General features: G+C 40.1%; 2 protein-coding genes across 2 annotated transcripts; one reads left to right on the forward strand and one right to left on the reverse strand.

Moving 5' to 3' along the window:
• Nucleotides 1–278: 278 nt before the first annotated feature.
• TRM732 (tRNA methylation protein TRM732) lies at nt 279–4553 on the reverse strand (the record flags this gene model as incomplete). The annotated part of the gene is made up of 1 exon (XM_071053503.1): nt 279–4553. The coding sequence occupies one exon, from the start codon at nt 4551–4553 to the stop codon at nt 279–281; it is 4275 nt and encodes a 1424-aa protein (XP_070910911.1).
• A 13350-nt stretch (nt 4554–17903) lies between these two features.
• RNJ42_03340 (uncharacterized protein) lies at nt 17904–18398 on the forward strand (the record flags this gene model as incomplete). Its single annotated transcript, XM_071053504.1, has 1 exon — nt 17904–18398. One exon carries the CDS (start codon nt 17904–17906, stop codon nt 18396–18398), a length of 495 nt encoding a protein of 164 aa, XP_070910912.1.
• Between the last annotated feature and the right edge of the window lie 1233 nt (nt 18399–19631).

Here is a 19631-nt window from a genome sequence, read left to right on the forward strand (position 1 = left end):
ATTATTCTTTCTTCTTATGATTTATTTAATTACCATATCTAGTTATTAAATTTTGCTCTTTAAAAGCTTTTTAATGTATCTCAACTTTTGTTTTATCCATTGGTAAACATTGCTTAGTCATATCAATTATTTTTGGCTTGAAATATATTCGGCCTATTTTTGCTTTTTCACACCGATTCGCAATCAGTCTTCTATATTTTATATTTAGGTGCCGTAAAGGTCAACAAATATGTTTTTCATTATTTAATATAAACTACATCATTTCTATAAATTAGTTATTAGTGATGCTTATCAAACCAATCCGATGTCGGTAAGAAAATAGCTGGATGTACCTTGGCGTTTTGTAAAATATCATCCAATCTTTGAAGATGACCAGTAGCGACTTTAATTAACATCAGTCTCAAAACGTACATTCTAGAGAATATTTCAGGATTAGTTAACCATCCCAAGCATTTATCTTCTATTTGTCTTTCATTGATGTGTCTTTCCAAATTTTCTAAATACATCAACGCAAAAACTTTAAGAGAGTTAAACAAAGGTTTTTCAGGTTTTTTTAGTAATATATAAACCAGATTTATGTATCGGATAGTCTCATTACAATACTGGTTATCTTTTTCAGTTTCAAACATGGACTTATTATCAACATTTTCACTGCTTAAATCTAAAGGAATCGCGCTCAAATATTTCTTCAGCTTCGTTTCAGCTAACTGCAAGAAGTCAATTTTGAGATCTTCATTGATGTGAAGTATATCCGAGAATTTTGACTCTACATAGCTCGGAGAGATGTCTACCCAATGATTTTTCGTTTTCGATAGATTTATGTGAAGATGCCTGGCACTTTTCTTTCTAATATCTTCATCGTCATCCTCTAGATTCAAAAATAATTGGAATAGGATATTTGGATTTGAGAATAGGTCCCTATTATGCACGATACAATTCAAGGATGCGAATCTTATATCCACAATTTGATCATCAGCAAAATTCTTTGCAAGGGTAGGCCACAACTCATTAATATCTGCCTTATTAATAACATTACCTAATAATTCGATCGACTTAACAAATAATGCTTCAATATTGGTACTTTTTAGTGTTTCTATTACCAGTATCTTACCAGATAGTGTATCAACGGCGGTCAACACGTGAAGACATAGAGCACGTATATTAGGTAGGATAGTTTGGTTAATAAAAAGAGTTTTACAAATATCGAAGAAATCACCCTCTAAACCTTCAAGAATTGAGATATCCACTAAAATGTGGTCAAGAGCTACTTTGTGACACTCGTAGTAATCACAATATAATGTAAGTAGTAGGATATCCTGTACATTTTCTCTTGTTTCTTCTTTTAAGAGTATAGATAGTATTTTTGCGAGAGCAAGTTGTCTAGTTGCATCCTGTCTATAAATCCTTACGTTTTCACAATATAAATGCCCTAATAATTTTAAAAGAACATTCGTATAACTTTTCGCAACATAACTATGGCGTTCAAACAATTTCACAGTTAGCTCACAAAAAGTTTTTAAGGTTATCCAACAAGAATTAGTCACCATCAACTCATTCAACTTTTTGATAAAACACTCAACTATCTTCGGTGTGATCGTAACATGGTAGCTTTCATTAACTTCAGTCAGGATATACTTCAATAACAATAAATCACCATGTAATTTATTTTGATTAGCAATCTTTAAATTATCAACGAGTTTTATGATATCTGTTTCATTGTTTATAGTTAATTTGGCAATGGCTCTTGCCACAAGATCTCTTACCTCCCAGTTATTACATACTAAACTCTTTCTAAGCAACACAACAAATTCGTCTAATCCGTCAAACCCAGAAGTCGGCTTTAATCTTGACACTAAATTAGCTATTAAAAACAAACTCTCAATATTTCTATCTACTTCATGGTCGTTTACAATCGAATCTGTGGCATTCTGTAAAGTAGATAGCAATAATTCTCTGACACCTTGGAATCTAGTGAAGAATAGTCTGGCTGCGTAATCTTTTCCTGATTTCCCAAATAATCTATTTTGGATAGCTGTAAATAACATCATTGCACAATTCCGAATCGCCCAAAACTCTGAAACAAAACCTCTTAAACATAACTCCAGAGATCCAGTAACATAAGGTATACAAGCTCTAGAAAGTTTAGTTTCCACAAATATTGCCTTTATACAGTTATAAGCATTAACTTGAGGCAAATCAAGCTCATCTTGAAACTCTATTAATGGAATGTTTACTATACTAATTAGTTTATCAAACGCGAATTTCAAATTGGAGTTATCATCGTCCCTTTCAGATGCCACGATTGTGGAAATGATGAACGGGATACCACCAGATCTTCTAGTAATATGTTGAGTTTTTGTTTCAATGATAAGCAAGGATTCTACTAGCCACTTCTTCAAAACATCTGGAGCATCTTGTTGACATAGTGCAACGCAAATTCGGAAAGCAGGAAGAACGGCTTGGAATGCTCCACTATGTCTGATAAAGAACAACTGCTCAATCAATAGCTGCCCTATACTCTGAAGTTGGTTAATAGAGATATGATATTTCAGAAGCAAAACTTCTACGAGTTCAGAAGCCTCCTTTATAGCTCTAAAAGCTTGCGTAGTTATTATATGATCAGCAATATCAACATTTTGGTATTTAGCTGGAACAATACTATCCGAAGACTCATGACAAACAATGTCTTTCATCACACTCCAATTTTTCATCACTAGATCCAAACTTTGAGAGACAAGAGTATCTTTTAGATCCTCCGATTTTTGTTCAGTGTGCAACGCCATAACCGATCTTAAACCGATAAAAACTCCTCCAATAGGCTGCATTATATACATTGTATCAATCTCATCAACGTTCATTAGCATATTATCAAGTTGATTTAACATTTTCATAACATATCCTCTCTTATTGAAAGATATCGAGAACAAGAACTCGTGCAATGAGGCTCCAATATCACAATATTGATAGAGCTGTAGATATAAGTTTGCCTTTTCTAATAGATCATCCATATCTATATTTTCCTGTAAAGCATTGGATTCAAGAGAGTTAATGATAATTAATAAAATGTTTCTACTATTTTCACGGATATCTGGAAATTTGGAAGTAAGGTTGTCAAGTAACACTCTAAAAACTGCCTTGTTAGAAATGATATCAAAATGGAATGGAAACTCCCTTTTGTCTTGAGAAGGTAATATTATGCCTACCGAATTTTTGTCAAGCCCAAGTTCTAAAAGCAACATTAAAAGCTTTAAAGCTAGGTGATTTGATTGATATGAAGAGCCAGGAATCATATGAAATATCAAGAGATCAACGAACCACTTCAAAAAATCCTCGCTAACACTAACTTTATTCAACTTTTCTTGTGCTTCATTTGGGAACTTTCCAGCTTTAGTTAATTTTACAGCGTCTCTATTAAGTGCATATGTTGAATCACGTATCCTGTAAAGAAAATGTTTAAAAGTACTCCAAAAGTAGTTTCTGGTTTCAATCTCAACATCTAAAAAAAATGCATTAATACTTGTCTTGATGATATCGAAGATAGTTTTGTCAACTGGTTTGGATGATTTAATAGAATAAGTTAGGAGCTCAAAAGCTTGTAGTTTATAGGTGTTGGTATGTAACAGATCTTTAACAGTTTCCATAGTTACAATTTTATCATCTTTATAAGGCTCTTCCTCAATCTTAAGTTCCTGTCCCAATCTCAAAACCGAGAGTAACTGTGCTGGGCTTTCATGAAATCCTATCCTAACAAACTTTTGAAAAACTTCCTTTGGAAGTAATTTTAATAATGGTTCAAGGATATAGATATTAATCGATTTCATGTATTTTTTATTATCCAAAAATTCTAATAAAGTGGCTTTCCATATATTTAACCAGTCATCAATTTTGTCAATATTACCATTGTAGTGAACATTAAAGATATTTATGAGCAAATTCACAGTACATTTACCTACAGGAGTTGATAACGAATCAATATTCATAAGGGATAATGATTTATGAATGAAATCAGGCTTCCTTTCAATTATTTGGAAAAGGTCAATATCTGATGCTAGTGCTTCAATTAAATAATATTGTACTTTCAAAGTGCTAGGTATCTGCAATATGTGGAACAACCACGTTTGGCACATTTTCTGGTACTCCTGTGGTTCTTGAACTAGTTTGGATAACGTCATGAATTTAGAAAATAGGTCTCTCAATGCATTAACTAGTGCAGGGCCAGTTTCGGCCCAAAAATCCACAATAAATTGAAATATTAAATCTGAGTTTTTGGGGGTAAGAAGTTCAAGCTTTAGTGTACCTTTATAAGCATTAGTATCAATTTTTTTGCTCTTAATAAATTGGGCGGACCTTAAAAACCATATAGAAAGGGTATCTGTTAGAAACAGTCGGTCCTTATCTGATAACTCGCTCTGTGACAAGAGCAGTTTTGTCCTTAAATAATCAAAGTTTTCAATGAATTGCCTAAATGTATCTGTATCATTATTAGAGTTTATTTTAGATGGGTTTGTTTTTAAAACAAAGTCCTTGATTATTTTATCTTTATCATTAATCATTACTTAAAAAGAATAAATAACTACTAGTTATATTAGGCATAAAATGGGCTTTCAGTTCGTAATTTAAGTACGATAATAATTAGCAATTCATTTAGTGAATCAATTGAATATCATATTGTCATCAAGAAGATGCTCATCGAAAAAAAATAAAAGATGAAATTTTTTCTGCCTGAAAATTATTCAGAAAGCCGCAAAATCAAAAAATCTTCCATTAAAGAAATCCATATAACGAAGAACAGAAAATGAAATATCATCACAAGGCACTAGGTTTTATTTGTGACGAAGTATTTTCCGATACCTTATTTGTAGTCTTTTTCCCTTAATTTTTTATTCATCTCTAAGGCAATTTTTTGACATCATCTTCTCTGAATTTTCAGCCTTTAATTTAGTACATTGTAATAATAATATCATGATTGATGTGCTGTTAAGTTTTTAAGTTTTAGGATTAAAAGTAAATGAACCGTAAATTGCGAGAACACATCCATAAACTAACTTGCATTCCTATTTTGCCTCTCTCATTTATCATGATAAATTAAATATGACATAATCATATTCCTATATCCATATCCTTCTAGGATGTACTTAACAATATCGTTTTCTCGAGCCCATTATCTTCTATTTACCTGAGTACTCTCCAAATTGCTTTTAAGTTTGTTCTCTTTTGATGCAGTTAAGTATCTGATGCAACAATATGTAGGACATACATCATTTCATTCTCACAGGTCGTACAAGATGAATGTGATGGGCTTGACCATATACTGTCTAGCTGCGTATAACAATTATTCTATATTCAATGCATATTATCTTTTTGTAAGCGAATCATCCATAATAACTGTTCAGCTGCTGAATGAGAATGCATAAAAGTACAGGCAGGTATATTTGACTGACCTGTCATCAATATATAGGTTATTGTGAATCTATACAAGGATTAAACACAGCAAAGTAAGTTAACGACCAGCCTGTTTGGTTTTTTTGTAATTAAGTTGCTTCAATGTCATTATAGCATATCAATTCACTATGAATCTATGTGGGTAATAGCTTTCTAACTAAAGTAATTATTGAGAATTAACTACAGATGGATCCACTGTAGCAAATAACATCATAAACAATGCTTAAAATAAAAAGGTACTCATTTAGTTATTTTAATTCGATAAATTTTTTGCATTAACAAGAATACTTAAGGTAAAGTATCACACCTAAATGTCTAGCTGTCTACAATATGATTATTCCTAATCGATCTTCAATTATACTAGAAATGGTAAAATATGTCGCGAATAAAATCTGATAGATAACAGCACAATTTCAAGGAGAAATTGCTTAAATTAAAATATCTGTGTCTTCCATTGACTATAGTGGTTATTTTTATTCTCTTTACCTAGAAAAGAAAAAAAAAAATGGCTTATGTAAAAATAAAACTTTTTGCAAGTCTATAAGGCTGGGTCTAGAATATAGTTGAACACATTTCAAGCAAAGAATGATTATATCAACGCAATTCCTAAATAGTCCTAAAGAAAAAAAATAAACATGCTTCTTCAAACAAAAAACAACAGTAAAATGTAGTCTTTTTGTTTTGATAAATTTGGGGTTTTTACGGGGTAAACAGCTGAGATCACTTCGAAATATAGTTACTTCTGCAATTAAAGGATTTATCGAAAGGAAGGGCGATTTACGGATCAATAATTCTGAAACAGTTTCTTGTATATTCCAAGTTCCTTACAATCGATTTCTGTATCTTACATTTTGTGAGTAACGGAAATAAAAGAAAACTATAGATAAATATCGATTTGAACAACGCATGCATAAAGAGGTACCAGATGCTGTATGCTTATACAACTTATTCTCAGAGAAACGTAGGTGTGATGACGATGATCTTATTTATTACCGTGAGGGAGAGTGGAAGATTAATTTTGAGTCCGATCTATTCTTGCTGTAAATAAGCGTAGTGAATGAATATATTTTTATTAGAATTATTCTTTTTTTACTTTAATATTGTTGTTGCATTATGTGTCTAAGAATAATCTGAAGGAAGGCACTAGATTAAAGGATTAAACCCTGGCTGCATGAATAAAAGAAAAAAACCACAAAAAAGTTTGCCCGAAGAAAAAGAAATAAACCAAAGGTAAAATGATCTGGAGATTTTTTCATGTGCGAAAAAATTTAGAATATCAGTGTAAAATGCAAGGCAGAGAGAGATTCAGTAATGATAAAAAAAAAAAAATAAAGGGAGTTTTTGAGATGCAGGGAGATCGACAGCCCAGAAAGATCTACATCAAAAAGCAAGATGTTACGTAAAATTTAAATATATTCAATAACAGACAGAACCGTAGTCTCACCAATAAAATATGGTAGATTTACACCATTCAGAGAACCCTCTTTTTTTTTTTTTTTTTTTTTTTTTTTTTTTTTCTTTTATTTTTTTTTTTGTTTATTTTTAATTCACAACAACATCAATGTTCCAGACGATACCAAGTAGAACATAAATAAAAACGAGAAAAAACAAAGAGAATAACTATAAATAAACATTGTTTCAAGATGCAGTATTTGCCTTGGGAGAACCTCAGCACATACTCTGACGTATGAAAGCCGTAAGAAAAAAACAATGATGAAGAAATAAAACTGTTGAAATGCATATCCTTCGGCTTCATTTTAGCTTTTACATTTGTATTTATAGAATAATCCTTTGAATAATACAATTGAAAACATACGTAAGCTTCAGTTATCGAACTCTTCTAGCTCTTCTTTTTTTTTTTATTTTTTTTCCTTATTTGATTTGGATCTACTACTCATTTCTGATAAAAATTAAAAAAGACACCTACACGGTATTCTTCGTGGTTGTTAGATAGTGCAATTTTTTCATCTTTATTCCAATAGTAGTTTATTTTTTAATAGAATTCCCTTGATGTTATAGGATTAGCTTAAACCTTTTACTCGGATATATCTTTCAGTGACTAAGCAGATAGATGGTGCGGTAATTAGGAGTTAATGATGAAAACCAGCACACGTATTATGATATAATCAATGTAAAGGGTTCATCTATTAATAGACAGGACTACGCTAATAAAAAAAAACACGAAAAGCAACAACAACAACAATGCAATATAGTGATAAACTAAAAGCTGTAAATAGAACTAGTTTTTTCAAACACGTATCTTACAAGTATTGGCTCTAGCTTATTATATTTCAGTTTTTAACTTATTCTATTCTTTCATTCTAGCTTTCAACTAGTATTAGACATCTTTTTGATTGTTTTCCTTCATTTCTTATTAAAGCAAAAAAAAAATATATGAGAAATTCATTTTGTTAGTAACCCGAACTGGGAAAAAAAACAAAAAACAAAAGAAACAAAATAAATACGTGCAAAAACGGAAAAAAACTAAAAAAAATTCTATTGTACATGTCAAGTTACTTATAGCATTATACAGAATTCCAGAATTGCATATCTTAGAACTTGGTATTTTACTTTGAAACAAGTTATTGCGATGCTGGCATCTGGTAGTTAAGCTCTAAACATTACTGTCATTGAATCTTATGCTCTACGAAAGTTACTGTACTTGACTCAGTTGGTTCTTTTAGTCATATACTAAAATGTTATGATAGCCGCTCTTGGGAATTAAAGAAAAACAAGAACAACAACATCAACTCACCAGCGAATTAAAACAGAAAGCTGAAAGTAAAGAACAACAAAGCACCGACAAAATTTAATCCACAAATATGCACATGGTCTAGACAGAAAAACACCAAAAACAACAGGTACCACCACTTTATCGAACTAAAATGGAATAAAATTTAAAAATATACTTTAGTAGAATGTAGGAAATTATACAGAAGAAAAAACAAACAAACTTGAAATAAAAAAAAACAAAAAAACAACATCTAAATGAATTATTACATTATCTGTTATTTTACTGGGGAATAACTTTTTTTCCCTTAATGATACTAAACTCATTATATCTTTAGGAAAAATTGTTGAATATAAAAGTTATAAAATGAGGTCAAAAAATGAACATAATATTTCCTTAAATTTATTTCCATTTGAATGTTTATGAAATATAGTACATACATCACCAAGTTCATTGCACGCCTAAGATGAAAATATCTCGTATATTATTAGGTACCACTTTTGGTTCCTCACTTACAGCAGCAATCGGCAATTCTAATGCGCCTAATCCTTATCCTCTTGGTTGTTCCTCTGAAAAGACAACCTATAAAAATGGTTTGAGGTTAGAATTGTACAACTATGAATACAGAAATCCTTTAATTCCCTGTGAAAATGGTGTCGGGCCTGATGGACAATTAGGCTTTTGTCCCCAGAAACCAGATTTTGCGAACGAAACGTGTTTTAATAATGATTATTTAGACCCGAACTATCCACGAGCTGGATACAAAGCTAATAAAATGTTTGGAAGCGCAGATAGTGTTAGCGGTATTTTAGACTTCAGATATGTTCCTAAATATGGTTGCACACCAGAAGAGAGTACTTTACCATCCAATTATAACTATCCAGACAGTTTTACCGTAACAAATTTCTCTATGGTTTTATATGGTTATTTCAAACCTAAAATTTCTGGTCTACACACCTTTCACATTTCAGCCAACGATTTAATGCTGGTTAATTTTGGAGCTGAAAATGCATTTGGTTGTTGCAAACACGGTTTAACCGAGAGTGACTTTGGTAACTACCGCTTTTATTCAGTAAGTGCCTCGAATATGTCTATGCCAACTCTAACCGTTCATTTAGATGAAAATGTCTATTACCCAATAAGGTTCTTTTTCCTAAATAGGGACAATGTTGTTTCATTGAATGCTTCTTTGATTACACCCAAAGAAACAACCAATGACTTTAGTGGATATTTCTATTGGTTAGAAGACAATGACTCTGGTTGTCCTGCTACAGTGAGTTATTCGTTGAATTGCTTAGATAATATTGACTACACATCTACAATAAGTTCTGGTGTCACAACCATTCAACAAGAATTTTCTACAGTTACTCAAACTATTTACCATGTCGAGCTACCATGTTCAAGAGATGGAACGAATATTTGTGTCAACGGTTTTTTGGATCCTATTACACATGAATGCATTCTATATTCGTCCTCTGGGAATACATCTTACATCTTGGAAAACGAATTTGATTCAACACCTTTGCAGAAAAGGCACTTTTTGTATAGACCTCCTTTTGAGTATAACACATGTACTACGAATAAACCACCTCCCCCACATAACAAACCACCTATTGGACATACTACATGTACTACGAATAAACCACCTCCCCCACATAACAAACCACCTATAGGACATACAACATGTACTACGAATAAACCACCTCCCCCACATAACAAACCACCTATAGGACATACAACATGTACGACGAATAAACCACCTCCCCCACATAACAAACCACCTATAGGACATACTACATGTACTACGAATAAACCACCTCCCCCACATAACAAACCACCTATTGGACATACTACATGTACTACGAATAAACCACCTCCCCCACATAACAAACCACCTATAGGACATACTACATGTACTACGAATAAACCACCTCCCCCACATAACAAACCACCTATTGGACATACTACATGCACTACGCACACACCACCCTACAGACCACCTCATCACACACCACCTCATCACAAACCACCGTTTGAGCACAATACATGTTCAACTCATGTTTTCCCTCCACCTCCTCACCATAAATCATCATCTAGTTTACCACCATCGGAGCACAAGCCATCGTCGCACTCTACTCCACCATCGGAACACAAGCCTTCGTCGCACTCTACTCCACCATCGGAGCACAAGCCATCTTCTCACTCCACACCATCCTCAAGCTTGCCACCATCGGAGCACAAGCCATCTTCTCACTCCACACCATCCTCAAGCTTGCCACCATCGGAGCACAAGCCATCTTCTCACTCCACACCATCCTCAAGCTTGCCACCATCGGAGCACAAGCCATCGTCGCACTCTACTCCACCATCGGAGCACAAGCCTTCGTCGCACTCTACTCCACCATCGGAGCACAAGCCATCGTCGCACTCTACTCCACCATCGGAGCACAAGCCTTCGTCGCACTCTACTCCACCATCGGAGCACAAGCCATCTTCTCACTCCACACCATCCTCAAGCTTGCCACCATCGGAGCACAAACCATCTTCTCACTCCACACCATCCTCCAGCTTGCCACCATCGGAGCACAAGCCATCGTCGCACTCTACTCCACCATCGGAACACAGGCCATCTTCTCACTCCACACCATCCTCAAGCTTGCCACCATCGGAGCACAAGCCTTCGTCGCACTCTACTCCACCATCGGAGCACAAGCCATCTTCTCACTCCACACCATCCTCAAGCTTGCCACCATCGGAGCACAAGCCATCGTCGCACTCTACTCCACCATCGGAGCACAAGCCTTCGTCGCACTCTACTCCACCATCGGAGCACAAGCCTTCGTCGCACTCTACTCCACCATCGGAGCACAAGCCATCTTCTCACTCCACACCATCCTCAAGCTTGCCACCATCGGAGCACAAGCCATCGTCGCACTCTACTCCACCATCGGAGCACAAGCCTTCGTCGCACTCTACTCCACCATCGGAGCACAAGCCTTCGTCGCACTCTACTCCACCATCGGAGCACAAGCCATCTTCTCACTCCACACCATCCTCCAGCTTGCCACCATCGGAGCACAAGCCTTCGTCGCACTCTACTCCACCATCGGAGCACAAGCCATCTTCTCACTCCACACCATCCTCAAGCTTGCCACCATCGGAGCACAAGCCATCTTCTCACTCCACACCATCCTCAAGCTTGCCACCATCGGAGCACAAGCCATCGTCGCACTCTACTCCACCATCGGAGCACAAGCCATCTTCTCACTCCACACCATCCTCAAGCTTGCCACCATCGGAGCACAAGCCATCGTCGCACTCTACTCCACCATCGGAGCACAAGCCATCTTCTCACTCCACACCATCCTCAAGCTTGCCACCATCGGAGCACAAGCCATCTTCTCACTCCACACCATCCTCAAGCTTGCCACCATCGGAGCACAAGCCATCGTCGCACTCTACTCCACCATCGGAGCACAAGCCATCTTCTCACTCCACACCATCCTCAAGCTTGCCACCATCGGAGCACAAACCATCTTCTCACTCCACACCATCCTCCAGCTTGCCACCATCGGAGCACAAGCCATCGTCGCACTCTACTCCACCATCGGAGCACAGGCCATCTTCTCACTCCACACCATCCTCAAGCTTGCCACCATCGGAGCACAAGCCTTCGTCGCACTCTACTCCACCATCGGAGCACAAGCCATCTTCTCACTCCACACCATCCTCAAGCTTGCCACCATCAGAGCACAAGCCATCGTCGCACTCTACTCCACCATCGGAGCACAAGCCTTCGTCGCACTCTACTCCACCATCGGAGCACAAGCCTTCGTCGCACTCTACTCCACCATCGGAGCACAAGCCATCTTCTCACTCCACACCATCCTCAAGCTTGCCACCATCGGAGCACAAGCCATCGTCGCACTCTACTCCACCATCGGAGCACAAGCCATCGTCGCACTCTACTCCACCATCGGAGCACAAGCCTTCGTCGCACTCTACTCCACCATCGGAGCACAAGCCATCTTCTCACTCCACACCATCCTCAAGCTTGCCACCATCGGAGCACAAGCCTTCGTCGCACTCTACTCCACCATCGGAGCACAAGCCATCTTCTCACTCCACACCATCCTCAAGCTTGCCACCATCGGAGCACAAGCCATCGTCGCACTCTACTCCACCATCGGAGCACAAGCCTTCGTCGCACTCTACTCCACCATCGGAGCACAAGCCATCTTCTCACTCCACACCATCCTCCAGCTTGCCACCATCGGAGCACAAGCCATCTTCTCACTCCACACCATCCTCAAGCTTGCCACCATCGGAGCACAAGCCTTCGTCGCACTCTACTCCACCATCGGAGCACAAGCCATCGTCGCACTCTACTCCACCGTCGGAGCACAAGCCATCGTCGCACTCTACTCCACCATCGGAGCACAAGCCATCTTCTCACTCCACACCATCCTCAAGCTTGCCACCATCGGAGCACAAGCCATCGTCGCACTCTACTCCACCATCGGAGCACAAGCCATCTTCTCACTCCACACCATCCTCAAGCTTGCCACCTTCAGAGCATAAACCATCATCTTCTTCAACAACACCTTGTGATCATAAACCATCCAAGCACACGTCATCTACCCATTCGACACCATCCTCCAGCTTGCCACCATCGGAGCACAAGCCTTCGTCGCACTCTACTCCACCATCGGAGCACAAGCCATCTTCTCACTCCACACCATCCTCAAGCTTGCCACCATCGGAGCACAAGCCTTCGTCGCACTCTACTCCACCATCGGAGCACAAGCCATCTTCTCACTCCACACCATCCTCAAGCTTGCCACCATCGGAGCACAAGCCATCGTCGCACTCTACTCCACCATCGGAGCACAAGCCTTCGTCGCACTCTACTCCACCATCGGAGCACAAGCCATCTTCTCACTCCACACCATCCTCCAGCTTGCCACCATCGGAGCACAAGCCATCTTCTCACTCCACACCATCCTCAAGCTTGCCACCATCGGAGCACAAGCCTTCGTCGCACTCTACTCCACCATCGGAGCACAAGCCATCGTCGCACTCTACTCCACCATCGGAGCACAAGCCATCGTCGCACTCTACTCCACCATCGGAGCACAAGCCATCGTCGCACTCTACTCCACCATCGGAGCACAGGCCATCTTCTCACTCCACACCATCCTCAAGCTTGCCACCTTCAGAGCATAAACCATCATCTTCTTCAACAACACCTTGTGATCATAAACCATCCAAGCACACGTCATCTACCCATTCGACACCATCCTCCAGCTTGCCACCATCGGAGCACAAGCCTTCGTCGCACTCTACTCCACCATCGGAGCACAAGCCATCTTCTCACTCCACACCATCCTCAAGCTTGCCACCATCGGAGCACAAGCCATCTTCTCACTCCACACCATCCTCAAGCTTGCCACCATCGGAGCACAAGCCTTCGTCGCACTCTACTCCACCATCGGAGCACAAGCCATCGTCGCACTCTACTCCACCATCGGAGCACAAGCCATCTTCTCACTCCACACCATCCTCAAGCTTGCCACCATCGGAGCACAAGCCATCGTCGCACTCTACTCCACCATCGGAGCACAGGCCATCTTCTCACTCCACACCATCCTCAAGCTTGCCACCATCGGAGCACAAGCCTTCGTCGCACTCTACTCCACCATCGGAGCACAAGCCATCTTCTCACTCCACACCATCCTCAAGCTTGCCACCATCGGAGCACAAGCCTTCGTCGCACTCTACTCCACCATCGGAGCACAGGCCATCTTCTCACTCCACACCATCCTCAAGCTTGCCACCTACAGAGCATAAACCATCATCTTCTTCAACAACACCTTGTGATCATAAACCATCCAAGCACACGTCATCTACCCATTCGACACCATCCTCCAGCTTGCCACCATCGGAGCACAAGCCTTCGTCGCACTCTACTCCACCATCGGAGCACAAGCCATCTTCTCACTCCACACCATCCTCAAGCTTGCCACCTTCTGAGCACAAGCCATCGTCTTCTACAACCATACCTTGTGATCCTGAACCTCCAATACACAAGCCCTCCACCTTGTCTGTTCCATCATCAAACTCACCGCCATCTGGTAACAACCCATGGAACTCGCAACCAACGGCCTCATCAAACTCACCACCATCTGGTAACAACCCATGGAACTCGCAACCAACGGCCTCCTCAAACCTGCCACCTTCTGAGCACAAGCCATCGTCTTCTACAACCACACCTTGTGATCCTGAACCTCCAATACACAAGCCCTCCACCTTGTCTGTTCCATCATCAAACTCACCGCCATCTGGTAACAACCCATGGAACTCGCAACCAACGGCCTCATCAAACTCACCACCATCTGGTAACAACCCATGGAACTCGCAACCAACGGCCTCCTCAAACCTGCCACCTTCTGAGCACAAGCCATCGTCTTCTACAACCACACCTTGTGATCCTGAACCTCCAATACACAAGCCCTCCACCTTGTCTGTTCCATCATCAAACTCACCGCCATCTGGTAACAACCCATGGAACTCGCAACCAACGGCCTCATCAAACTCACCACCATCTGGTAACAACCCTTGGAACTCGCAACCAACGGCCTCCTCAAACTCACCACCATCTGGTAACAACCCATGGAACTCGCAACCAACGGCCTCCTCAAACCTGCCACCTTCTGAGCACAAGCCATCGTCTTCTACAACCACACCTTGTGATCCTGAACCTCCAATACACAAGCCCTCCACCTTGTCTGTTCCATCATCAAACTCACCGCCATCTGGTAACAACCCATGGAACTCGCAACCAACGGCCTCATCAAACTCACCACCATCTGGTAACAACCCATGGAACTCGCAACCAACGGCCTCATCAAACTCACCACCATCTGGTAACAACCCATGGAACTCGCAACCAACGGCCTCATCAAACTCACCACCATCTGGTAACAACCCATGGAACTCGCAACCAACGGCCTCCTCAAACTCACCACCATCTGGTAACAACCCATGGAACTCGCAACCAACGGCCTCATCAAACTCACCACCATCTGGTAACAACCCATGGAACTCGCAACCAACGGCCTCATCAAACTCACCACCATCTGGTAACAACCCATGGAACTCGCAACCAACGGCCTCATCAAACTCACCACCATCTGGTAACAACCCATGGAACTCGCAACCAACGGCCTCCTCAAACCTGCCACCTTCTGAGCACAAGCCATCGTCTTCTACAACCACACCTTGTGATCCTGAACCTCCAATACACAAGCCCTCCACCTTGTCTGTTCCATCATCAAACTCACCGCCATCTGGTAACAACCCATGGAACTCGCAACCAACGGCCTCATCAAACTCACCACCATCTGGTAACAACCCATGGAACTCGCAACCAACGGCCTCCTCAAACTCACCACCATCTGGTAACAACCCATGGAACTCGCAACCAACGGCCTCATCAAACTCACCACCATCTGGTAACAACCCATGGAACTCGCAACCAACGGCCTCATCAAACTCACCACCATCTGGTAACAACCCATGGAACTCGCAACCAACGGCCTCATCAAACTCACCACCTTCTGAGCACAAGCCATCGTCTTCTACAACCACACCTTGTGATCCTGAACCTCCAATACACAAGCCCTCCACCTTGTCTGTTCCATCATCAAACTCACCGCCATCTGGTAACAACCCATGGAACTCGCAACCAACGGCCTCATCAAACTCACCACCATCTGGTAACAACCCATGGAACTCGCAACCAACGGCCTCCTCAAACCTGCCACCTTCTGAGCACAAGCCATGGAACTCGCAACCAACGGCCTCATCAAACTCACCACCATCTGGTAACAACCCATGGAACTCGCAACCAACGGCCTCCTCAAACCTGCCACCTTCTGAGCACAAGCCATGGAACTCGCAACCAACGGCCTCATCAAACTCACCACCATCTGGTAACAACCCATGGAACTCGCAACCAACGGCCTCCTCAAACCTGCCACCTTCTGAGCACAAGCCATCGTCTTCTACAACCACACCTTGTGATCCTGAACCTCCAATACACAAGCCCTCCACCTTGTCTGTTCCATCATCAAACTCACCGCCATCTGGTAACAACCCATGGAACTCGCAACCAACGGCCTCCTCAAACCTGCCACCTTCTGAGCACAAGCCATCGTCTTCTACAACCACACCTTGTGATCCTGAACCTCCAATACACAAGCCCTCCACCTTGTCTGTTCCATCATCAAACTCACCGCCATCTGGTAACAACCCATGGAACTCGCAACCAACGGCCTCCTCAAACTCACCACCATCTGGTAACAACCCATGGAACTCGCAACCAACGGCCTCCTCAAACCTGCCACCTTCTGACCTTGGCTCTTCAATCATGAGCATACCAACACTAAGCAGGTCCACGACGCCTAACTCTGATACGAGCATAAATAAGAAGCCAATATCGCCTACCTCTGTGACCGACAACAACGGCGAGGACAACGGTGAACACACCTCATTGCCTACCTCTGTGACCGACAACAACGGCGAGGACAACGGTGAACACACCTCATTGCCTACCTCTGTGACCGACAACAACGGCGAGGACAACGGTGAACACACCTCATTGCCTACCTCTGTGACCGACAACAACGGCGAGGACAACGGTGAACACACCTCATTGCCTACCTCTGTGACCGACAACAACGGCGAGGACAACGGTGAACACACCTCATTGCCTACCTCTGTGACCGACAACAACGGCGAGGACAACGGTGAACACACCTCATTGCCTACCTCTGTGACCGACAACAACGGCGAGGACAACGGTGAACACACCTCATTGCCTACCTCTGTGACCGACAACAACGGCGAGGACAACGGTGAACACACCTCATTGCCTACCTCTGTGACCGACAACAACGGCGAGGACAACGGTGAACACACCTCATTGCCTACCTCTGTGACCGACAACAACGGCGAGGACAACGGTGAACACACCTCATTGCCTACCTCTGTGACCGACAACAACGGCGAGGACAACGGTGAACACACCTCATTGCCTACCTCTGTGACCGACAACAACGGCGAGGACAACGGTGAACACACCTCATTGCCTACCTCTGTGACCGACAACAACGGCGAGGACAACGGTGAACACACCTCATTGCCTACCTCTGTGACCGACAACAACGGCGAGGACAACGGTGAACACACCTCATTGCCTACCTCTGTGACCGACAACAACGGCGAGGACAACGGTGAACACACCTCATTGCCTACCTCTGTGACCGACAACAACGGCGAGGACAACGGTGAACACACCTCTCTATTTAGTGCTACTGATCATAATAACAACAAACAGCCTGCTTTACCCTCAATTAGTGTTATCAGCAGTAATAGTAAGTCTTTACTTCCTGAATCTGCAAATAATAATAATGACCATTTGTCAACTAATACTGCTGTGCCAGAACATAGTAACATTGCAGGTGAAAACAACTCTGATACTAATAACAGCAAGGACAATGCTTCCTATGGCAACAATGAGCAAACGTCAGCTCATACAGTTATTATAAACAGTATCCATGCAGACCAGAAGTCCTCATTAGCTACTGCTACTACTAACAAGGGTAAGGAAAATGCGTCCGGAAAAACTGGTACTGCTACTAAAAAAGGCAAAGAAAATGCTTCCACAATGACTGGTACTGCTACTAAAAAGGGCAAAGAAAATGCTTCCACAATGACTGGTACTGCTACTAAAAAGGGCAAAGAAAATGCTTCCACAATGACTGGTACTGCTACTAAAAAAGGCAAAGAAAATGTTTCATCTATAACTGCTCATGCCAATGACAACGATGAGCAAATATCAGCACATACAGGTACTGTGAACAATAACCAAGCAGGTCAGAGCTCCTCATTGACTACTAATAAGGGTAGAAACAATGAGTCGTCAAGAATTGCTACGACTAGTAAACAAGTAGTTAATGAAACTTCAAAAACTAATCAAAATAGACACACGTCACATATTTCACAATTAGGAATTTCGTCCCGGAATAAAGCCGTCAGTACCACATCTCTGACCCGTTCGATCTCATCGCATCCGCAATCTTTTGCAGGTGCAGGTCACAAAACACAAACTATTCTAACTAGAGCTTTTATTGTTATGTTATCTTTCGTTGCCATCCTTTAACCGAAATGCATGAATTACATAAATATGGTTAATAAGCAAATGTAGTCATGCAATACACTGCAATGAAATATAACTTCATTTTCTTTCGTATCCTTACAATACGATATAACCTTAAGATACCCATTTAAACTTTCTATAATTTTCTGGAAATTATTCTTTGATAGATAATAAGTATTATAGCTCAAATAATTTCTTCCTATAGCGTTAACTCATTATACATAAATATTAATGCTTTTTTTACTTTTTTAAGTTATTTTTTTTCAATTATGATCTTCTATGGTCATATACACATATGACAGTTCAAGAATTTCTAATTTGCGCTAGGTTACTTCCCGAACTAGATAGAATATTTATTATTATTCGAGTTGTCTATTAACTGAAACCATAATTGACATAAACCAGTAATATTTAATAAAATAATATTTCTTCCAAGTGATAAATATATAATAAAATAAATAGTCTAAGATGCTAGTTAATTTCAATTTTTCATAATATAAGCATTTGCATTTAAATGCATAAGATAAATTTAAATTATAAAACATATAAGACAATTATGCACAAACTATCTTAACTAAGAATTGGTATGCTCTTATTTTTAAAAAGAATACCGTTTATGAAGTAAAAGTAAATATATAGTCAAATATACTAAGTAGCGTTTTCGTGTATATTTCTAAAATTATCAATTTAACTTTTATCCACTAAGAGGATATAATCACTCAGGGGGGCTTTAAAAAAATATATATGCATGATATAGACCTTACCGTGAAGTTTGTAACAAGCTTGAATTATTTCTGTTTTAGTCAAACGACACTTTTTTCAAAAATTTTTGTTGAAGTTACTGATAAATATAATAATTCTTTTAGGAACTGCAGATATTATTGATGGTAAGGTTTCTAACGAAGCCTTTTTATTATTCTTATTTAACGCAATGCTTTATTCGTACTAATATGATCTAATATACAATTAATTCTATGCATTGGCAATTTCAAATTATTTATTATATAAAAATAATTATTATATACATATCTAGTTTTTATGTTGGCTAAGTTTTGGGATACAAACTGTTAAGCCACCTATACCTAAACTATTATAGGCTTGTCAATAAATTCTATATTTATTATATATACATATATATAATATTCTAATATTCTAATATTAATTATTTAAAATTAATTTATAGTTTATAGTTCCTATTTGATTTTCTTTGACACCTTTTTGAAATGAACTAGCTAC

This window comes from Nakaseomyces bracarensis, assembly GCF_045282275.1.
Source record: "Nakaseomyces bracarensis strain CBM3 chromosome Unknown Scaff11_0, whole genome shotgun sequence".
Lineage (NCBI taxonomy): Eukaryota > Fungi > Ascomycota > Saccharomycetes > Saccharomycetales > Saccharomycetaceae > Nakaseomyces > Nakaseomyces bracarensis.